The sequence below is a fragment of the Papaver somniferum genome, chromosome 3 (genome assembly GCF_003573695.1).
Source record: "Papaver somniferum cultivar HN1 chromosome 3, ASM357369v1, whole genome shotgun sequence".
In the NCBI taxonomy this organism is placed as follows: domain Eukaryota; kingdom Viridiplantae; phylum Streptophyta; class Magnoliopsida; order Ranunculales; family Papaveraceae; genus Papaver; species Papaver somniferum.
The window spans coordinates 75,083,026-75,100,722 of NC_039360.1; the positions used below are offsets into that span (position 1 = coordinate 75,083,026).

General features: G+C 36.8%; 2 protein-coding genes across 2 annotated transcripts; both read left to right on the forward strand.

Annotated features, from left to right (window-relative positions):
• The first annotated feature begins 7,774 nt into the window (after positions 1-7,774).
• LOC113361369 (aluminum-activated malate transporter 12-like) lies at positions 7,775-10,853 on the forward strand. The gene is made up of 6 exons (XM_026604630.1): positions 7,775-8,130; positions 8,208-8,621; positions 8,714-8,838; positions 8,929-9,072; positions 9,500-9,706; positions 10,356-10,853. Exons 1-6 carry the CDS (start codon positions 7,833-7,835, stop codon positions 10,800-10,802), a joined length of 1,635 nt encoding a protein of 544 aa, XP_026460415.1. The 5' UTR covers positions 7,775-7,832; the 3' UTR covers positions 10,803-10,853.
• A 499-nt stretch (positions 10,854-11,352) lies between these two features.
• Positions 11,353-17,184, forward strand: LOC113356518 (protein phosphatase methylesterase 1-like). Its single transcript, XM_026599678.1, has 13 exons — positions 11,353-11,586; positions 11,999-12,083; positions 12,168-12,238; positions 12,789-12,903; positions 13,015-13,094; positions 13,539-13,623; positions 13,712-13,792; positions 14,083-14,177; positions 14,354-14,404; positions 14,836-14,916; positions 15,688-15,760; positions 15,848-15,925; positions 16,890-17,184. The coding sequence occupies exons 1-13, from the start codon at positions 11,465-11,467 to the stop codon at positions 16,917-16,919; spliced, it is 1,047 nt and encodes a 348-aa protein (XP_026455463.1). The 5' UTR covers positions 11,353-11,464; the 3' UTR covers positions 16,920-17,184.
• The last annotated feature ends 513 nt before the right edge of the window (positions 17,185-17,697 follow it).

Here is a 17,697-nt window from a genome sequence, read left to right on the forward strand (position 1 = left end):
AAGATAATATCTAGATTTATAAACTTCGTTTGAACCACCATATCAAAAAACTCATGGTTACCCCATAAAAACTACTTTAGTTAACAACAAAATTCTGCCCGTCAGAATTTTTCAGGAACGTTTCTCAGTTTTGTAAAATATCAAAAAAATACTTTTACAACTCCAAAATTCTGAAATTTTACGTGGGTAACTATCAGGATGTCTACTACTTGTGTCAAAAGGGTTCATCGAAATTCCTTCTAGGTTAAGAGATAAACTCGAAACTCTACATGACCAAAAATTCGTTTTTGTTTTTCACTCCACAATTAACATCCATGATTCACAAACCAACCAACCATTTTTATTATTACAAATACTAATATCTTAAGATTGTTGGGTGCAATAATCAAAAACAAGGAAAAATCAAATAAGCAAAAGTTATTGATACTTAGCTCCTTTATAATGGAAGTGATCGATTTGATGAAACGAATGAGCTCCCTATATCTCCGCAACAGCAACAAGGCAAAACTTTGGAAAAAAAGAGTGAGTCACGTGTTCAACACGTTTCCATTAAGACATTAGCGCCCGGATACACTCAAGAGTGATGCTATAGCCCTCACAGGACGGATATCTCCAGGATAAAACACCCTAATACACCTACTACTAGCATATGTAGTAGATGCTCAACTTGAGCTTGGCAACTCCGAAAAAACCATAAAGGAAAATCTCGAACGCTTGAGACAACAATATAATATTTTTTCCCTTGGGGGTCCCTCTAAATATAGAGCAACCCCTTTCCCATAGATTTTACAAAAATAGTGAATTTGTTTATATAATTGACAAATACAACTTAACAAGAAAAACTCCCCGATGTGGGACTAAAAGGTTTATATAGTTTCTTAAAACTACTAAAAATTGGAAACTCCACGATGTGGGACTAAAAAGTTTCATTCACAAAATAAAACAATAAATTATAATTTTTTATTAAAACTTTAAAAAATTATTTTTTCTATTAATCGTTTTCCAACAAATCCATCCCATTTCAGCTTCCATTTGCACAAACCCATTAGCTCTGAAATCCCATCAACACAGCTACATTTGCAATTTCTATCTCAGCTCAGGCCACCTGCAATCCACCAGCACCTGCTCTTCTTCTCAGTATCACCACCAGTTCAGGCCACTTCCACAATCTTCTAATCTAACTTCAGAGCTCTGTCCAAAACCTCATCTGACACCTACCAGTTTCATACATACTCTCAGCAGCTTCAGAATTCCTCCACCAGAAGCAACTCCCATTTCAGTTCTTCTCTCCAATCGAACCCACAGTTCCACCTAATTCAGCCACCAAATCCCTTTTGTTCTCGACTTATACAAACCCTAAATTCCATCAACCAACACCAGATTCACGACATCTCATACCCATGATAATCACAGTATCACAATCTTCTCAATATCAATACCTAATTCAGACAAAACCCGTTCATAATCTCCTTTAATTTCTTTGTGATTCTCAGCATTAAGCCCTAATTCATCTTCTCTGATTGAATCGACCAAATGACAACAGCTTCATCTCCACTATCACTTTAACAGTAATCTTCACCAGTCTCTGATCATCATCGCTCTATTCATCGCAGTCATCATCAACCTTCCTTCCATGTTCTCTAAATTTCTGCATCTCTATTGACATAGAACAACGCCTCCTTTTCTCAATTTCAGATGCAAAAGTAATGAATGATGAGAAACGACTCTTCTCTGATTCCTATGTCTTTTGTAGGAAAGAGAATGGACACAGGAACCCACTGATAGATATGGGCCACCATAGCATTATTGGCTTGTCAGTTCCAGGTAACCGAAATCTTAATCCTCTGTTCAACTCAACTGTCAGTCATAGGGAACTGACAGTTCATCTTCACCTCCTTCTTGCGCATTCTATCCGACTCCAAGTATAGCTCGCCTGTGAATTGACGTTTTTTCCTGTGCGATTAGTGAAACAATAATTAATAAAGCAATTATGATATTTAAGTTGAACAAACCACCACCGTTGATTTATCTTTTCTATTAATTCCAACCAAGGTGGAACATTGGTTAGAGGCCACTCTTATGACACAATAGGTCATGAGTTCGAACCTCCCCGTTATAATTTTTGAAAATCCATATCTTGACTTGAGTATTCATTTTTCATTCATAATATTGGAATTAATGCCACGCGTGCGAGTTGTAGGGGGTGGTAAGGAGAACCACAACCCTTGATTTATCTTTGTCTGGACAAATCCTGACCACCACTAACACAGGCTAACTTAGCCTAGCTTTGTTTTGTACTAATGATTCTTAATGTTTCCCTCATCTCAATATTTCGAGAAATATGCAAGCGAGTTAAATTTAGCTTGAAATATCAAATGTGTATAATTTAAAGTCTATATATCTATAAGACTTTTGTCTCAATAGTAGATAGAATGAAAATAGTCTTCTAAGTTAGAGATGAGTTCAAGTCTCCACATGCCTTTTGTTGATGAAGTTTCACAAGATCCCCTTAGTAGTTCTTCGTCTTAAATCGATGAACGCCGTGACATAACTATAAGTAGACTAAATCAAGACTTATAGTTTTGACAACTAAACTTGACAAACAAGCTTGAGATAACAACGCTTGCGAGTTCGACCAAGCAGTGCTCTAACATAGTCAATTTCCTATTTATCTTAAAGGTCTGGATTTTATCTTGTACTTATGGTTGTCCTTACAAAATCAGGAAACGTGTGAGTTGGAAATATTTTAAGAAGTTGTCTAGGAGTGTTAATATCTCATGGTTAACCCAACTGATCAGGCAGAATTGTGTTTCTTCTCTAACCTAATCAATGCTGCTGAGTTCATTGACTTGGGCTTTGTTGGTTACCAGTTTACTTGGTCCACAAAAGGGATGGACATGAATTCATTGAGATGCTTGTCTAAATCAGGATTTCTGAACCTATTCCCCGGCGCTTAATTTACCATTTAAGTACAATAGGATCAAGCCATAGTCCTATACTCTTAAGAACTGCACCTTGTTGAAAAGATGGAGCTAAGCCATTCAAGTTTTTTGGTGTATATATGGAAGAACCATCCTGCTTCCAGATTATTGCATATTTGTGGAACTTTGACCCTTGGAGGGTCGGTTGCCTTTGGAATAGTATCTAGGCTAAAAAATGTCAAAAAAAACATAATAATCTGGAATAGAGAAGATTTTGAAAATATTCAACAAAACATCAAAAGAACTCACTCAGGACCTCAATCATGCAAAAAAACAATCTAAAACTCCAAGATAAGTCTCTCCAAAATCGAAACCTGATTTTTGATTTAGAAAAATGGTACAAATATGAAGAAGCCTTTTGGAAAACTAAGGCCTCTGGAAACAACCTTCGGCTATGGCACAAAATACATGGTACTTTTACTCCACATCAATGTATAGGACTAGGAATCAACGAATAGAGTCAGTAAAACTAGATGATGGCACTTGGTGTAGTGACAGGCAGGGAATTACACACTCCTTTTTTTCTTTCACTTTGCCAATATGAAGACTTCCTCAAGACCCTATATTTCTCAAGATATATTGAATATTATCCCCTCATGCATTAATGATATGGATAATACCAAACTAATGATAATACCAATAGAACTAGGGGTAAAACTCATAATTTTCGAAATGCACCCTAATAAGTCCCCTAGGCCTGACGGGTTTCCAGCCATCTTATTTTTTAAAAATTGGGTTCTCCTCAAAGATGAGGTAAGCAAAATGATTCTCAGGACTTCTTCACCACAAAGCACATTTTGAAAGAATTCAATTCTAATTTTATTACTCTTATTCCAAAAATTGAACCCACGTCCACCCTAAAAAGACTTCATACCTATCTCGCTGAGCAACACTATCTACAAAATCATATCAAAATTGCTAGCCAATAGAATAAAACTATTCCTAGATAAGATTATCTTCCCTTACCAATCATCTTTTGTCCCCGTGAGACAAATTAGCGGATAACATTGTTATTTCCCATGAGATAACCCACACAATGAGAACTGAGAGGATACATAAAAAGAAAAAAATGGTATCTAGGGATGAAGATTGACATGTCAAAAGCTTTTGACAGAGTGGAATTATACTTTTTGATTAAGGTAATGGTAAATATTGGATAGACCTAATCAGTCAATACATATGAACCACCACAAGTGCAGTCTTACTTAATGGATCCCCCACTGGTTTCTTCAAACCTTCAAGAGGACTGATACAAGGAGATCCCTTATACCCTTATCTCTTCATAATATGCATGGAAGACCTCTCCAGAGTCTTGTTAGAAGCGAAAAATAAAAAACTTATGAGTGGATAAACATTTGTTTCGATTTCTCCATCTATCTCTCACTTCATGTTTACTGATGATTGTCTCATCTTCACAAAGGCCAAGAAAAAAGAATACATAAATCTAACTAAAATCTTAGATACGTTCAGACCAGGATCGGGCCAACAAATAAATTATGACAAATCTGGAGCTTTCTATAGAAAATCGGTAACCAATGGGGAAATTAAGGAGATCCTTTAAATTCTTAAAGTGGGTAGAATTAAACTGGACGATAAATACCTAGGGGTACCTCTCTTCACCTAAAATCCAAGTTCAAATGTTTTGAGCCAATAGTTCACAAGTTGAGGAGTAGGCTTAAAGGTTGGAGAAGTAAAATTGTATCTGTGGAAGGGAGAGGGGTCCTGATTAAACGCATAGCTGACACTCTATCCACTTACCAAATGTCGTGTCTTGTTATTCCTAAACAAATTACGAAGAAAATGGATGCCCTATATAGATCTTTATGGTGGGGTCAGACTAAAGACAATGGTATGAGATGGTTCCCAATATCATGGGGAGCCATCTGTAAACCATCAGAGTGGAGATCTAGGATTCAAACATCTTGAAAAGTTCAACCATGCAATGCTTGCAAGAATTGCCTGAAGGATAATAAAAAATCTTTATTTTCTCCGATACAAAGTCCATTCAGTCAAATATTTCAAAGATACTTTAATTTTGTGCACCCTAAAACAGAAACAAAACTGCTCTTGATTCTGGAAGGGTCTGTGGAATGAGATCAAAATAATTCAAGAGGTGTTCGTGTAGAAGGTTGGAAACGACGAAGACATCCTCTTGTGGAAACATAACTGGATCCCTCTTAACACTCTGAACATCATACAAAGACAGGAAATTATACCTATTGTTGTTAACACTGTTAGAACTGCCAGTGAAGTCATTACAAGGGATTAAAATGTGCACTTTTTGCAACAGTCTCCCCCCCCACACCCCCCCCCCCCCACACCCCCTCCCAATTGTTCAATACATTGTAGGTACGGTCTCAAAACTAGTAACAACAGCCTTGATAAGCTAATTTGGCTCTCAAGTAAAAATGAAGAGTACATCGTCAGCCTGACTTACAATGTCAGTCAACCAAAAACCTCAATCAGGCGCACCAAAACTCAATATGGGAAAAAATCTGGGCTCTAGAATGCCTCCAACGAATCTGTGTTTTTGTCTGGAAGTGCTATCGTGGAATCTTGCATGTTAATAATAGTTTGAGTAGATATGTCCTTGAAATATGCTCTGTGTGTACCATGTGTAACAACCCCTCTGTAAGAGATACACATACTCTCCTAAAGTGTCCTTTTAGCAAAGCAGTTTGGTTTGGTCTTAATTGCAGGCTAGACAACCATATTGACAATGTACAACAATGGATAGAATCTTGGATTAATAATAGGAAAACCAGTCCAATAGAGGTTGTTGATTGAACTAATTGTATGCAGTATTAGCCTGGTTCATATGGAAGGCTAGATGTATTAGGTGCTTCGAAAACACTAAGCCCTCACCTGCAGGTACCATCAAGCTGATGAAAGACCACATCAATACATACTACTCAAAACACTCAGAACTGATAATCAATCGAAACCAAAATCCAGTCCAACTTCAACAAACCTTGATAAGAACCAAACAAGAATGGCTAACCATACTTTGTCATAGTGTATGGACAGATCAGTCAACCAAAACTATTCTGGTAATTGTTTTAACAGATGAATCAGAAAACACGCAGCAAAGAAGGGCCTTCCAATGTGAAGTGAGCTCACTGAAGAAAAGCAATATCCTAGGCGTCATAACTGCAATGAAATAACAACAACAACACAAGAAAAGGATATGCAACATCGAAATTGAAAACAAGAAGCTGATAAAGAAACTGACAAGCAAATGGAAATATCCTCAAAGATCAACAAGAAATGGTATAATTATCGAAAATATGTACTTATTCTGATATTTTAGTCATTTTAATTGTAATTCCTTAAGGCATGTTTGAAAGCCAAAACTTGTTACTATTGCACACATTGTTGCCCAATCATCTGGAGATGAAGGCCCTAGTATTTTATCATGATATTGTAACTTATTTTGCTGAACACAAGGACACTCAGGTCCCCTACCTGAGTTGCTAGTCCTCTCTATAAACTCTTCTCCAAGAAAACGAAAAAAGAATATTCACTCTGTTTCTGGAAAAATGTTACTTTTACTTTTTCAGTTTAACCTTTATTTTCGAAGTATATGAAATGTGCAAACAAAGCCCTTTAGCGTGGCGGGTTTCTTGCAATATATGTATATTATCTTTTGCCAGTGTGTTGTTCACGTTTAAAATGTATGGAGATGGATAACAATTGACATCTTCTATACATACATATATTTATTTCTACAAACATCATATGACATAAAGTAATAACGTAGTTAGTAGTTGCCAATGAGCTAGCTAGAGTCTCCATAACTGGCCGAGGCAGTCACAGTTCCAACTTCCAATAAATTACGTGAAGTGGAGAGTGATTAGGAGTTGCTGTTAGTTAATAAGTTAAATATCGTAAATATGTGGAACTGAATGAAATCAACAAGTGTCATGATTTGTAAAATTATCAAAGATGTAATAATAAATATATGCAATCTGATAGAGTTTAGCTCCTTGTTATTCATTCATTCCCCACACATGGTGGCCAATTTTGTTGCTAACCAGCATTTTGGCCTAGTCGGCTAGTGCTAATCTACTTGATCGACTTTGAGTGGTATAGTTGGATTAACCACCGGAGATTATATATTACTTGATGGAGTCTGAGTGGAATAGTGGATCGAACCCCCAACATTTTAATCGATGTGGTGCTAACAACCAGGGTGAAAAACCCCCAACATTTTAATCGATGTGGTGCTAACAACCAGGGTGAAAAACTACGTTTGGCATGAGATGAGATTTTTTTTTTTTTTGATCTGATGCTGACGAGTTTCGAACTCAGATCACTGATATCATCAACTAATAATTTTATCACCGTACTATAGTGACACCCGCTGGTATGAGATGAGATGGTGACACTGATGCCAGTACTAATATGGGTTCTCAGATCTTTTTGGTGTTTTCTACTCAATTTTCCAAAGGTTGTCTTGTGACTAGGGAGTGTTACTCATTACTTTAATGGATGGCCATGTGAAGTGAAGTAATGATCCAAGTTGAAAATATATTAAAAAGTAGACACTTGGACGTCGACTGAACCCTTTATACGATGTTAAGCCTTGAGAAAGGTACGCATAATAACTCCAAAAGTTCCTCCCTTCCCAACACTCACCAACAAAATCTCTACGAGTACTTAATGACATTCACATCTTCACAACTCTTAATCACATTTTTGTTTGCTTAGTCATAACAACGAATTCCTCCTGAAGTTCGTATTTATCATTATATATATCGCTCGTTCATTAGTTTCTCGAGTGTCCTAGAATGTTGTGTTTCCATACTGCATAAACTCTAGGTTTTGTCGAGTTTCATTTAAGAGATTATTATGGAGATGGAAGGCAGAAGCAACCGTAACGGAGTTTCCTGCAGAGGCGGTGACATGAAGAAGGGAACAGTTTTTGACGTATGGGTTGAGAAGGTTCGAAGATGGCCGGGAATGGCGACACAAAAGATATGGAAAGTTGGCCGTGATGATCCGAGAAGAGTGATTCATGCTTTGAAAGTTGGTTTCTCACTAACATTAGTTTCATTGTTTTACTTGTTGGAACAACTCTTTGATGGAATTGGAGATAATGCAATTTGGGCTGTCATGACTGTTGTCGTGGTTCTTGAGTTCACTGCAGGTAGCATTTTCGATAATCTAATGCTCATTTCATCATGCATGTTAACGATGACTTGGTACTAATTAATATTGTTGCAGGTGCAACTTTGTGCAAGGGATTGAACAGAGGACTGGGTACACTTTGTGCCGGATCACTAGTGTTTATCCTTGAATTTGTAGCTGATAAATCCGGTAGAACATCCAGAGCAATTTTTATCGGCGTTGCTGTATTTCTAACTGGATCAGCAGCAACATATATGAGATTTTTTCCGCATATAAAGAAGAATTATGATTACGGGATCGTAATATTTTTACTAACTTTTAATTTGATAGCTGTATCAAGTTTTCGGGTTCATAACGTGCTAAAAGTTGCACATGAACGATTCTACACGATCGCGATTGGTTGTGGAGTTTGTCTGCTCATGAGTTTATTGGTTTTTCCTAATTGGTCTGGTTTAGAACTTCATAATTCTACTGTCTCAAAACTTGAAGGCTTAGCTGAATCAATTGAAGGTAATTATCATCTGTTTCATGCTAGTTTCGGGGTTCTAGGCTTCTAGCCTCTACAAGCCTTCTTATTCACGTTGTTGTTGAAATTCTTGCAGCTTGTGTTAATAAGTATTTCAAGGATTCGGAGATTATCGAAGACGAAAAATCGTCAGATGATGAGGATCCTATTTATAGAGGCTACAAATCAGTTTTAGACTCCAAAACTATGGACGAAACGCTTGTAAGTACGGCCTAGCTAGCTGATTGATTTATCTTGTCTTTGCCATGCATCATCATATATAACATCTAGCGTAATTTTTATCTGAATCAGGCATTACATGCAAGTTGGGAGCCAAGGCATTCACTGTACTGCTACAAAACTCCATGGAAGCAATATGTTAGATTAGGAGCTGTACTCCGTCATTTTGGTTATACGCTTGTTGCTTTACATGGTTGCTTGCAATCGGAAATCCAGGTAAACATTTACTCAGTGCTCGTTCTTTAGTCAATTAATTCATAATTATACCGGTTTGTAATTAATACTCCCAGATTTTTGGTAAAGAAATACTATCACTTTTTCATTTTGACCAAGTATTCAGTTTGGAGGTACTGTCAATGGTATGTTAGTCATGCCCTATCTCGCCTCAGGAAGCTAGATTTAAATTAGCCGCGCAACACGTGAATGATCAAAAAAAATTCTTACTACTTATTAAATTCGATTCAAAGTCGTCCTGTTAAAATGACAAGCCACCAACCAACTTGGAAGCATTCATGCCAAAAGGCTGTGTCATTGTAGACAAAAAAAATAGGCTTGCAAGAATTTGGTTGTGCTGCGCGTGCTGGCGCATTGGTTCCCTTAGACCTCACCGTCTCATATTTTCCCCCCTGCTGTTGATTTTCAGGCTCCAAGATCTGTTCGTGATCTATTCAAAGCCCCGTGTACTAGAGTTGCAAGAGAAATCTCAAAAACATTCAAAGAACTTGCAGACAGCATTCGAAACAGACGCCTTTTAGCTCCAATCTTAGTATCCGATCCTCTTCACGAAGCATTACAAGACCTGAACGATGCCATCAAATCTCAACCTCGACTCTTCCTGAGTTGTTGGAATATTTTCAACGCCGCTAACCAAAGGGGGGTCCTGGGGGGCATCGCCCCCAGGCTGTGGTCGACCTGACAGGTCAGGTCGTGGGGGTCCAGGGGAGACCGCCCCTGGTGGGGGTTTCAAGAGGGCAACGCCCCCGGAAGAATTTTTTGAACTGAAGGTTTTATTTGGCCGATAAAAGCCTGTTCGAAAATTTCGAATCCAAAAGACACCATTGATGTCTGTTGATGAAGGAACCTGACGTTTCGTGAATAGAAACCTGTTGGCGAATAAAAACCTATTCCCAACAGGTGCAAAACCCTTTATAAATAGCTTTTCCCAGTTTCGTTTAACATATAAGAAAAATCAATCTGTTTTCTCTGTTTCAAAAAGCATCATCAGAAATCAGAAATCTCTTTGTGTGTTCTTGATTGAATCAAGGGGTACAAACCTTGAATTCAATTTTTCGTTGCAGGGCTTTCATTGTATCCTGAAGGCAATATTTCGCATACCTGTTGTAATCGCCAATTGTTATTGGGAGGGTAGAAATATTTGTCTAAAAGAAATTTATACAAGCCTTGAAAGTTTTGGAGTGCAACACTTTCTTCTCTGATTCATTCATCCTTTGTGAAACCCATTTTTTTCCAACATGAGTTCCAAGAATCATCACCACAACCACCACGCCTCTCAAATGTTAGCTTTAACGGCCGCCACTGCCAGCGCCCACCAAAAACCACCAAATATGAATTCGTCGCAGGTTTCATTAGCAACAGTTAAAACCGATAGTTCGGCGTTACTAGAGTGGAAAAAGAAACGAGCAGCTGATCAGTACAAGGATTCAGAACGAAAAGCATTAAGGCCAACATTGAGTAAGCTAGACATAACTAGCCTTGAATTCTCGGAAGCACTTCCTTTTGCGGCCTTTGCGTCATTGCTTGTAGAGATGGCGGCTAGGCTCGATATGGTCACGGAACAAGTAGAAGAGTTGGGGCGATTGTCTAGGTTCAAGGAATACAAAGCTGATGAGGTTGAAATTGTTGTAACCAATGGAGAAAACAAAACGGTGAAAAAGGATAGATCTAGAGATTTCGCAACAAATATGGGTTCTAACGATGTAGAGTAATCAACAGCTACGTTTTGCATTATTATTTATGAGTTATGTAATTTCATGGGATATCTGATTGTCTCAATAATATTCAGAACGGATGGTCTCTCCATTAATCTCCATCCTCACCGCCCAACTTGAGTCATTTGTCATGGGTTGTAGATGTGGTGCTTATGATTTTTCTTTGTTTTTTTTACTTTTTATTTATTTTATTTTTGATCGGTGAGGATTTTGGTGCTGGCGAGCTTCGAACTCAGATCACTAATATCATTATCCAATAATTTTATCATTGTATTTACAGCGACACACATGATTTATTTTTTTTGTTGGTACGTGTTTTCTTCTTTTATCCCGACTTTGATAATTCGAACGAGTTTTGCATTCTGGTCAGTGATATCATCACCGAACGACTATACCACCGAACATTTTACCTTTGCAGAGAGGCCTAGTTCAGACTTGTGAACATCACAAATGCCCTTTTGTCATTTGTTGGTTTCCGCTTATTTTGAGACTGCCAAATATAGACTGTTGGTATCGCTACACGTGTAAAAGCAAATCGAAGAGAATGTTCTTCATTCTTTCTTTTTCTCCGTACTCCTTTCACAAAATTTATTTACCCGTACTCTGATGAGAAAAGAAAACCCTAACTTTTTATAGAAAATTAAAACTTTGATCTATCAATGACGGATTCAGATGCAAATCTAACAGCGCTTCCAGAGGAAGACGTTGTAGAAGAAGAAGAAGTTAAAACCCAAACCCTTCCTTCTGCTTACTCATCGATCCCTATTCGTCCAGCAACTCAGTAAGTTTGTCTCCACAAATTCTCATCATTTTTATTCGTTTTTTAATATTGATTGAATATGTGATTTCAGTGTTTAAATGGTCATGAAATTGATGAAGTTCAGTTTAAATGGCCATGAAATTGAATTTTGAATTACTTGATTAGATATAACTATCTGGGACAATTCAGTGAGAACATTGGGTGAGATTATGTTAGCTCAAAGATCAAACTGCGGAATGTTGCAAAAATTCTTAGGGCATTGGCTTAGATGAAAGTGTCAGTCAATTATAAGAAAGTGGGACATGATGGAGAGGTGCATCACAAAAATAGCTTATACGAATCTTCTTCATTGTGCTGAAGCACGTAGTTGTAGATATTCATTTTATCTATGTTGGTTGTTTATTATCTAATCATTTTCATTTTCTATCTGTAGAACTTCTAAACAGAAGTATGCACCTATAGAATGGTTAGGCTACTTTGACAAAGAGGAAGACATTAAGATTCCCGATTCAAATGATGTAAGTAATCAGTTCAATTCATCTTTTAAAGGACTTGAAAAGAACAAATCAAAAATACAATCTCATGCGTTTTGTTGTTATTAGGTGTTCCATGTATACACGGCGGGATCTGAAGGACCAGTTGTTTTTTGTTTGCATGGAGGCGGATTCTCAGGGTATACCTTATCTAAAGAATGTTCACTCTTTTCTTTTTTATAATCAGTATTTGTTTTTTAAAATCAGAATGCTAGTTATAATATGACGAAGAAGTGAGAACACATTTTCTTTGGATAAATCATCTTCTCTGTAATGAGTCCAGGTTTTTAGCATTGAGAATCATCCAAGTTTCTTTCCACTCTATGTTATATGCATTGAAGACGGGATTTTGGATCTGCACTTATGTCTTCATTTGTGGCTTTCACAGAAATGATTTCCTTTGTTGTATGACAACTCTTAGCACCACCCATAATTGACTTTTCACCCTATTAGCGAATCAGTTTCTTTAGTCCCATTATAGTTTCATTGACCATTACCTCATGATGCCATAGTGGTGGACCTATCGTTCTTTAGGTGGAACTATATAAGAAGGGCGGTCTTAAGATTCTTGAATCCTCTCGTGCTAGTGACATTCAAGCAAGGATGTTTTTAATATAATAAAATACCTATTGGCTTCATTTTTTTTCCTAGTATATAACGAGGTACACATTTTACTGCTCATTTTCTCAGGCTCTCATTTGCATTGTCAGCTAGTAAAATAAAGGCCAATGCTCGGGTTGTAGCCATGGACCTTAGAGGACATGGCAAGTCATCCACAGAAGATGATTCAGATCTATCCATAGAGGTAAATTCGTACGGTTGACGGTTCTGGGTACTTACCATTTTCATTGCCAGTTTTTCTTTAACTCTTGAAGCTGCTTCTGAAATGTCTCCAACTTTAATATATAATTTGCAGACTCTTTGCAACGATGTATTAGCTGTTATAAAGGCGATGTATGGAGATTCTCCACCTGCAACTGTGCTTGTTGGCCACAGGTTTGTGCCCCTTAATAGTGTTGATTTATCATTGTTTGCTTAGGTTATAAATATTGCACGTGTAGTAAGTATATAAATGGAGTTGAAATTCAAAATGATTTTTTTTTTTATCTTTTCATACTCCTACATGGTCTAGGTTTCTGCTCCACCTGTCTTATTATGCTAATCGCAGACGTATTCGTTAATGGTTGGAGTATCTTTTCTTTTTGTTTCAATACTAACACTGGTTTTGGGGTTGTTTTATACACTTCCTGTCCACCAAAAAAAGAAAAAAGAAAAAAAAATGTACTGCAAGCTTTTTCCTCTAAGGTGCAAAAGCTGTTATACACCAACATAAACATATCTCATTAGACTTACTTGTACTCTTACAGCCTGCATTAAATAATAATGCTGATGGATAATTTTATCAACGATTTAAGCCAGATTTGTCATTGTCTTTTACAGCTTGGGAGGTTCAGTTGCTGTGCATGTAGCTGCAAAGAGAGCTATATCAAAATTGGCTGGGCTGGTTGTTGTTGATGTTGTAGAGGTTAGTTTTAATTCAGACAAACCATTTCGATGTGCAGCACATTGTTTGTGGGTGTTGACAGTCATAATGATAATACTTGAAACTTCAGGGAACAGCTATGGCTTCACTGATGCATATGCAAAAAATTCTATCAGGCAGAGTTCAGCACTTCCCCACTTATGAAAAAGCGGTACCTACCCATCCTTAAATCATTCTGGACTTCTCTATAAACTAACCCTTCTGCTGTTGGGGTTGTTTTATTATAGTAAATAGATTCTGTTCTGTGACAGTATAATTCTTCTCACATTTGGAAACTGAGTGCAGTATAATTTTTATCAGATGTAGTACTTCGCTGAACTAATTATAAACATATATCATCTGCTTGAATGACGTTCAATATAGACATTATGGAGTTGTTTTATAGCCGTTTAGCATCTATTGTTTGAGGTATTGATTTGAATAATGGCCGTGCTACATCAGGTTGAATGGAGTGTGAGAGGAGGTTTTTTACGGAACATTGAGTCTGCGCGTATATCCGTTCCATCCACTTTAAAATTTGATGACTCAAGGAACTGGTGAGTATTTTTTACCGCAATTGATAGTTATGGAATAATATTGGTGCATAAAGTGTCTATCACTTGTTCCTTTTAAACCTCGTCAGTTGAATTTCATGTATTTTATGGTTAATTTAGTCTATTTCAACCGCCCATGTTAAGCAATACATGTATCTGATTTTGAAGGTGTGCTGCAGTTATATTTACCAAACGCCGCTAGAAGAGTCAGAAAGATATTGGAGAGGATGGTAAGTACTGCTTGGTTTAGTAATTTTGGTATAGTAGAATTACTCTGATAATGATTCCTGATGATTTTATTAAATCAGCTCTAAAGAAGCGAATCTAGTGAAATTCCAATTTTTTGGACATTAACTCTATGAGTTTGTTTTAAATACCTCTCAATGTTTGTCCAATTCATTTCCTATCTTAATTAACATATTTATGGTGGTTCTCTTGACATAAAAAAATACTTGTAAAATAACTTATGCATACCACCTGCAATGCTATAAACACTTAACTTATGTTCTGTTGGTTGTCACCTCTCGAAGAAAGAGTTTGTTTTGTTCGTCTATGTTTCAGATTGAAATTGTGCTTATAATATTATAACGTGCTGTCTTGTATGTGGTGTAGTGCCGCCGTGGTACATATACTGATATTCTATCTTTTCTTACTTGTTCAGGTATGAAGGTCTTTCTGATTTGTTTTTGGCTTCCCCCGTGCCGAAGCTGTTATTGTTGGCAGGAACAGACAGACTAGACAAGTAATCTCCGACGCTTACATCTAACTGCCTGCTCTTATGTTTGGTTACTAGCATGGGATCCTCTCAGTTTTATATTTCATCTTAGCTTTCCAGCTGTGTATTCTATTTTTGTGATTTATGGCCGATTGGAGATGATAATTGGACCAAGCTACCAATATGTACTTTAGGCCTTTAGGGATGATTTTTGAGCCAAGCTACCAATATATATTTTTAATGCAACAATTACACAGGAAAAGAAGAAAGAATGCTATGAATTTAATAGGGAGAGAAGAAAAAATAGGGTTGTTTTCAATAATTTTCTAGGTTGAAGTGTAGAAGTCTGCTACCTAGCTAATAACAACTAATGCTGGAGCAGGAATCCTACTAATCTAACTAAAACCACCTATGGATTTCACATGGCTGTCACATGACTTGTTTGGAGACTTGGGCTGAAACCATCCATGGACTTTAAAGAATAGTGTAACTAAATTTGAAGGATATGCATATACATGCCAGTGTTGTTGAATTACATACATTAAGAAAGGTAGAGTAATGTTCCTAGAACAAGCTGCATGAAGCATTCTTAGTGTACGAATTAAAAGAATGATATGGTTTAAGAAAACCAAGATACCAATCTGCACAGCACAAGTATCAACAAAGACTGTGGAAAAATAGTTTGGAGAGAACACCAGGGTTGCAATTCCTATATATCCAACACATCTTGTTATGGATTCAATCGAGTAACTATCCTATCTGTTTTCTTATTTGTTTGTCCTATCCCTCTTTAAACAGATCTCTGACAATTGGTCAAATGCAAGGAAAGTTTCAAATGATTGTTGTTCGACATACTGGTCACTCTATACAGGTAAGGTCTACTGTTTTTGCAGTTTCACACTTTCCTGAAACATTTCTTGGGCTCATTTAGTTCACTTTGATCCATTTAACGTTGCAGGAAGACGTACCAGATGAGTTTGCTTCTCTTATTAGCAATTTCATATCTCGCAATCGAATAGGTCCACATGGTGTTGAGGTTTGTGTCCTAAATTTTATAAGCAGTATAACTTTTTTTATCTCTAATAATATCCAAACAAACCCATTTGATTATCCAGTACGAAGATGAAAACAAATTGGATATCTTTATCTGGTTAAATTTTGAAGTTGTCTTCTCTATTGTCATTATCATGTTTAGGGCCCCCGAAAAAAAATTGCACTCGTATCATTCTTGTATTGTCTCTCAATGATATTACAGTCGCCTCCTTTTATATGTTCTTCATTTCTTTTTTTCTTTTCCGTTATTTCTAGTTACATTTGGATGAGCAGAAAAGTAAAGAAACAATAGTAAAATAGAGTGCTAGTTTAAACTCTAGTTGCACAATGGAATTGCTGAGTTATGTTGATGGAACAATGTTTGAAAAACTGCTTTTCATTTTACTGGCTGAAGAAAAACTGCTTTTCATTTTACTGGCTGAAAGATGGTTATAACGACTGATCTTATCATTCTTGTATTTCTCTCAATGATATTTTAGATTATCACCCTCCGTTTATTTCTTCTCCATATCCTTTTCCTTTCCTACTATTTCTAGCTGCATTTGGATGCGCAGAAAGTAAAGAAACAACAGAAAAATTGAGTGTTTCTGTAAATCTAGTTGCACAGTAGTAGTGTTGAGTTGCTTTAATGGAACAATGTTTTAGGAACTGCTTTTCATTTTACTGGCTGAAAGATGGTTATAACGACTGATCTTGTTAGAAATAACGGTGAAAATGACTGTTATAATGTTATGTACTATAGGTAGTGATTTTTGTTTGTTTGGATAAACTGTCGTAGCGGGTGCGGTACATTTACTTCATTTTTAGTTCTTTGTCACCTGAAACCATTATGACGTTGACGGCCACAGAGTGTTAAATCGTTATACTTATAACAGTTCTTTCCTAACATCGTCATATATTTGTGTTTGTGCGATACCTTGACAATGTTTAATAATAATGAATTGCAGATACCAGGTCTTCCTCGTCCGCAAAAGTAACAGTTCAGTCATAAATCTGAGTAATCAAGAGGAGAAGAGAACCATTATTTCCTGATAAACTTTAGTTTTCCCTTGCGTGATTTGTCTTCTGTAATTTCAGAACATCCACTTGACACATGAAACATTGTATACTTGGTAACATTTTACAAAATCTGGGCCTGTGGTTCTGTCTTTTGGTAGCCATCTTTTTATTTTGTATTTCCGGCTTTGGTTTGGAATGTTGTAATGGACGTAAGAAATATTCCTTTTGTTTGATTACTGATCACCAGTCAGATTCAGTTCAGAGCGGATCAGAAAAAACAAAACACTGACTCTGTTTGGGGGTAAACCATCTGCAACATTAGCCAGTTGGTTTCCAACACCTTGTTGGAATCCGACGGTGGTTAACCAATAACAGCTGATAATCCTCTTAAACGATGGCAAGAGGTTAATTATAGTTAAGAGTGATCACATTTGCTTCCCTTGCCAGTCTGTTTAGTGAATGCTGTTGAGAGGGGAATTTACCTCCCGGAGGATTTTGTAGTTTTCTTTGGATAGTACCCTTAACAAAATATGGAGTCTGATTGCTTTATTAAATCTGTTAGCTGTGCTATTGGGCGGAAGCTATAGTCAAGATGCACATTTTATGATTTTTTTTTTATCATAGGTCAATTGAGATTTTTTTCAATTTTCTGTTGTCAGCAGCTTTGACGTCAATGGACATCCTTCTCAAACCTCCATGATCGTCTTATAGCTGTTGTCACAGACTTTGGCTAATGCTGGAGAGTGTAAGCTTGTT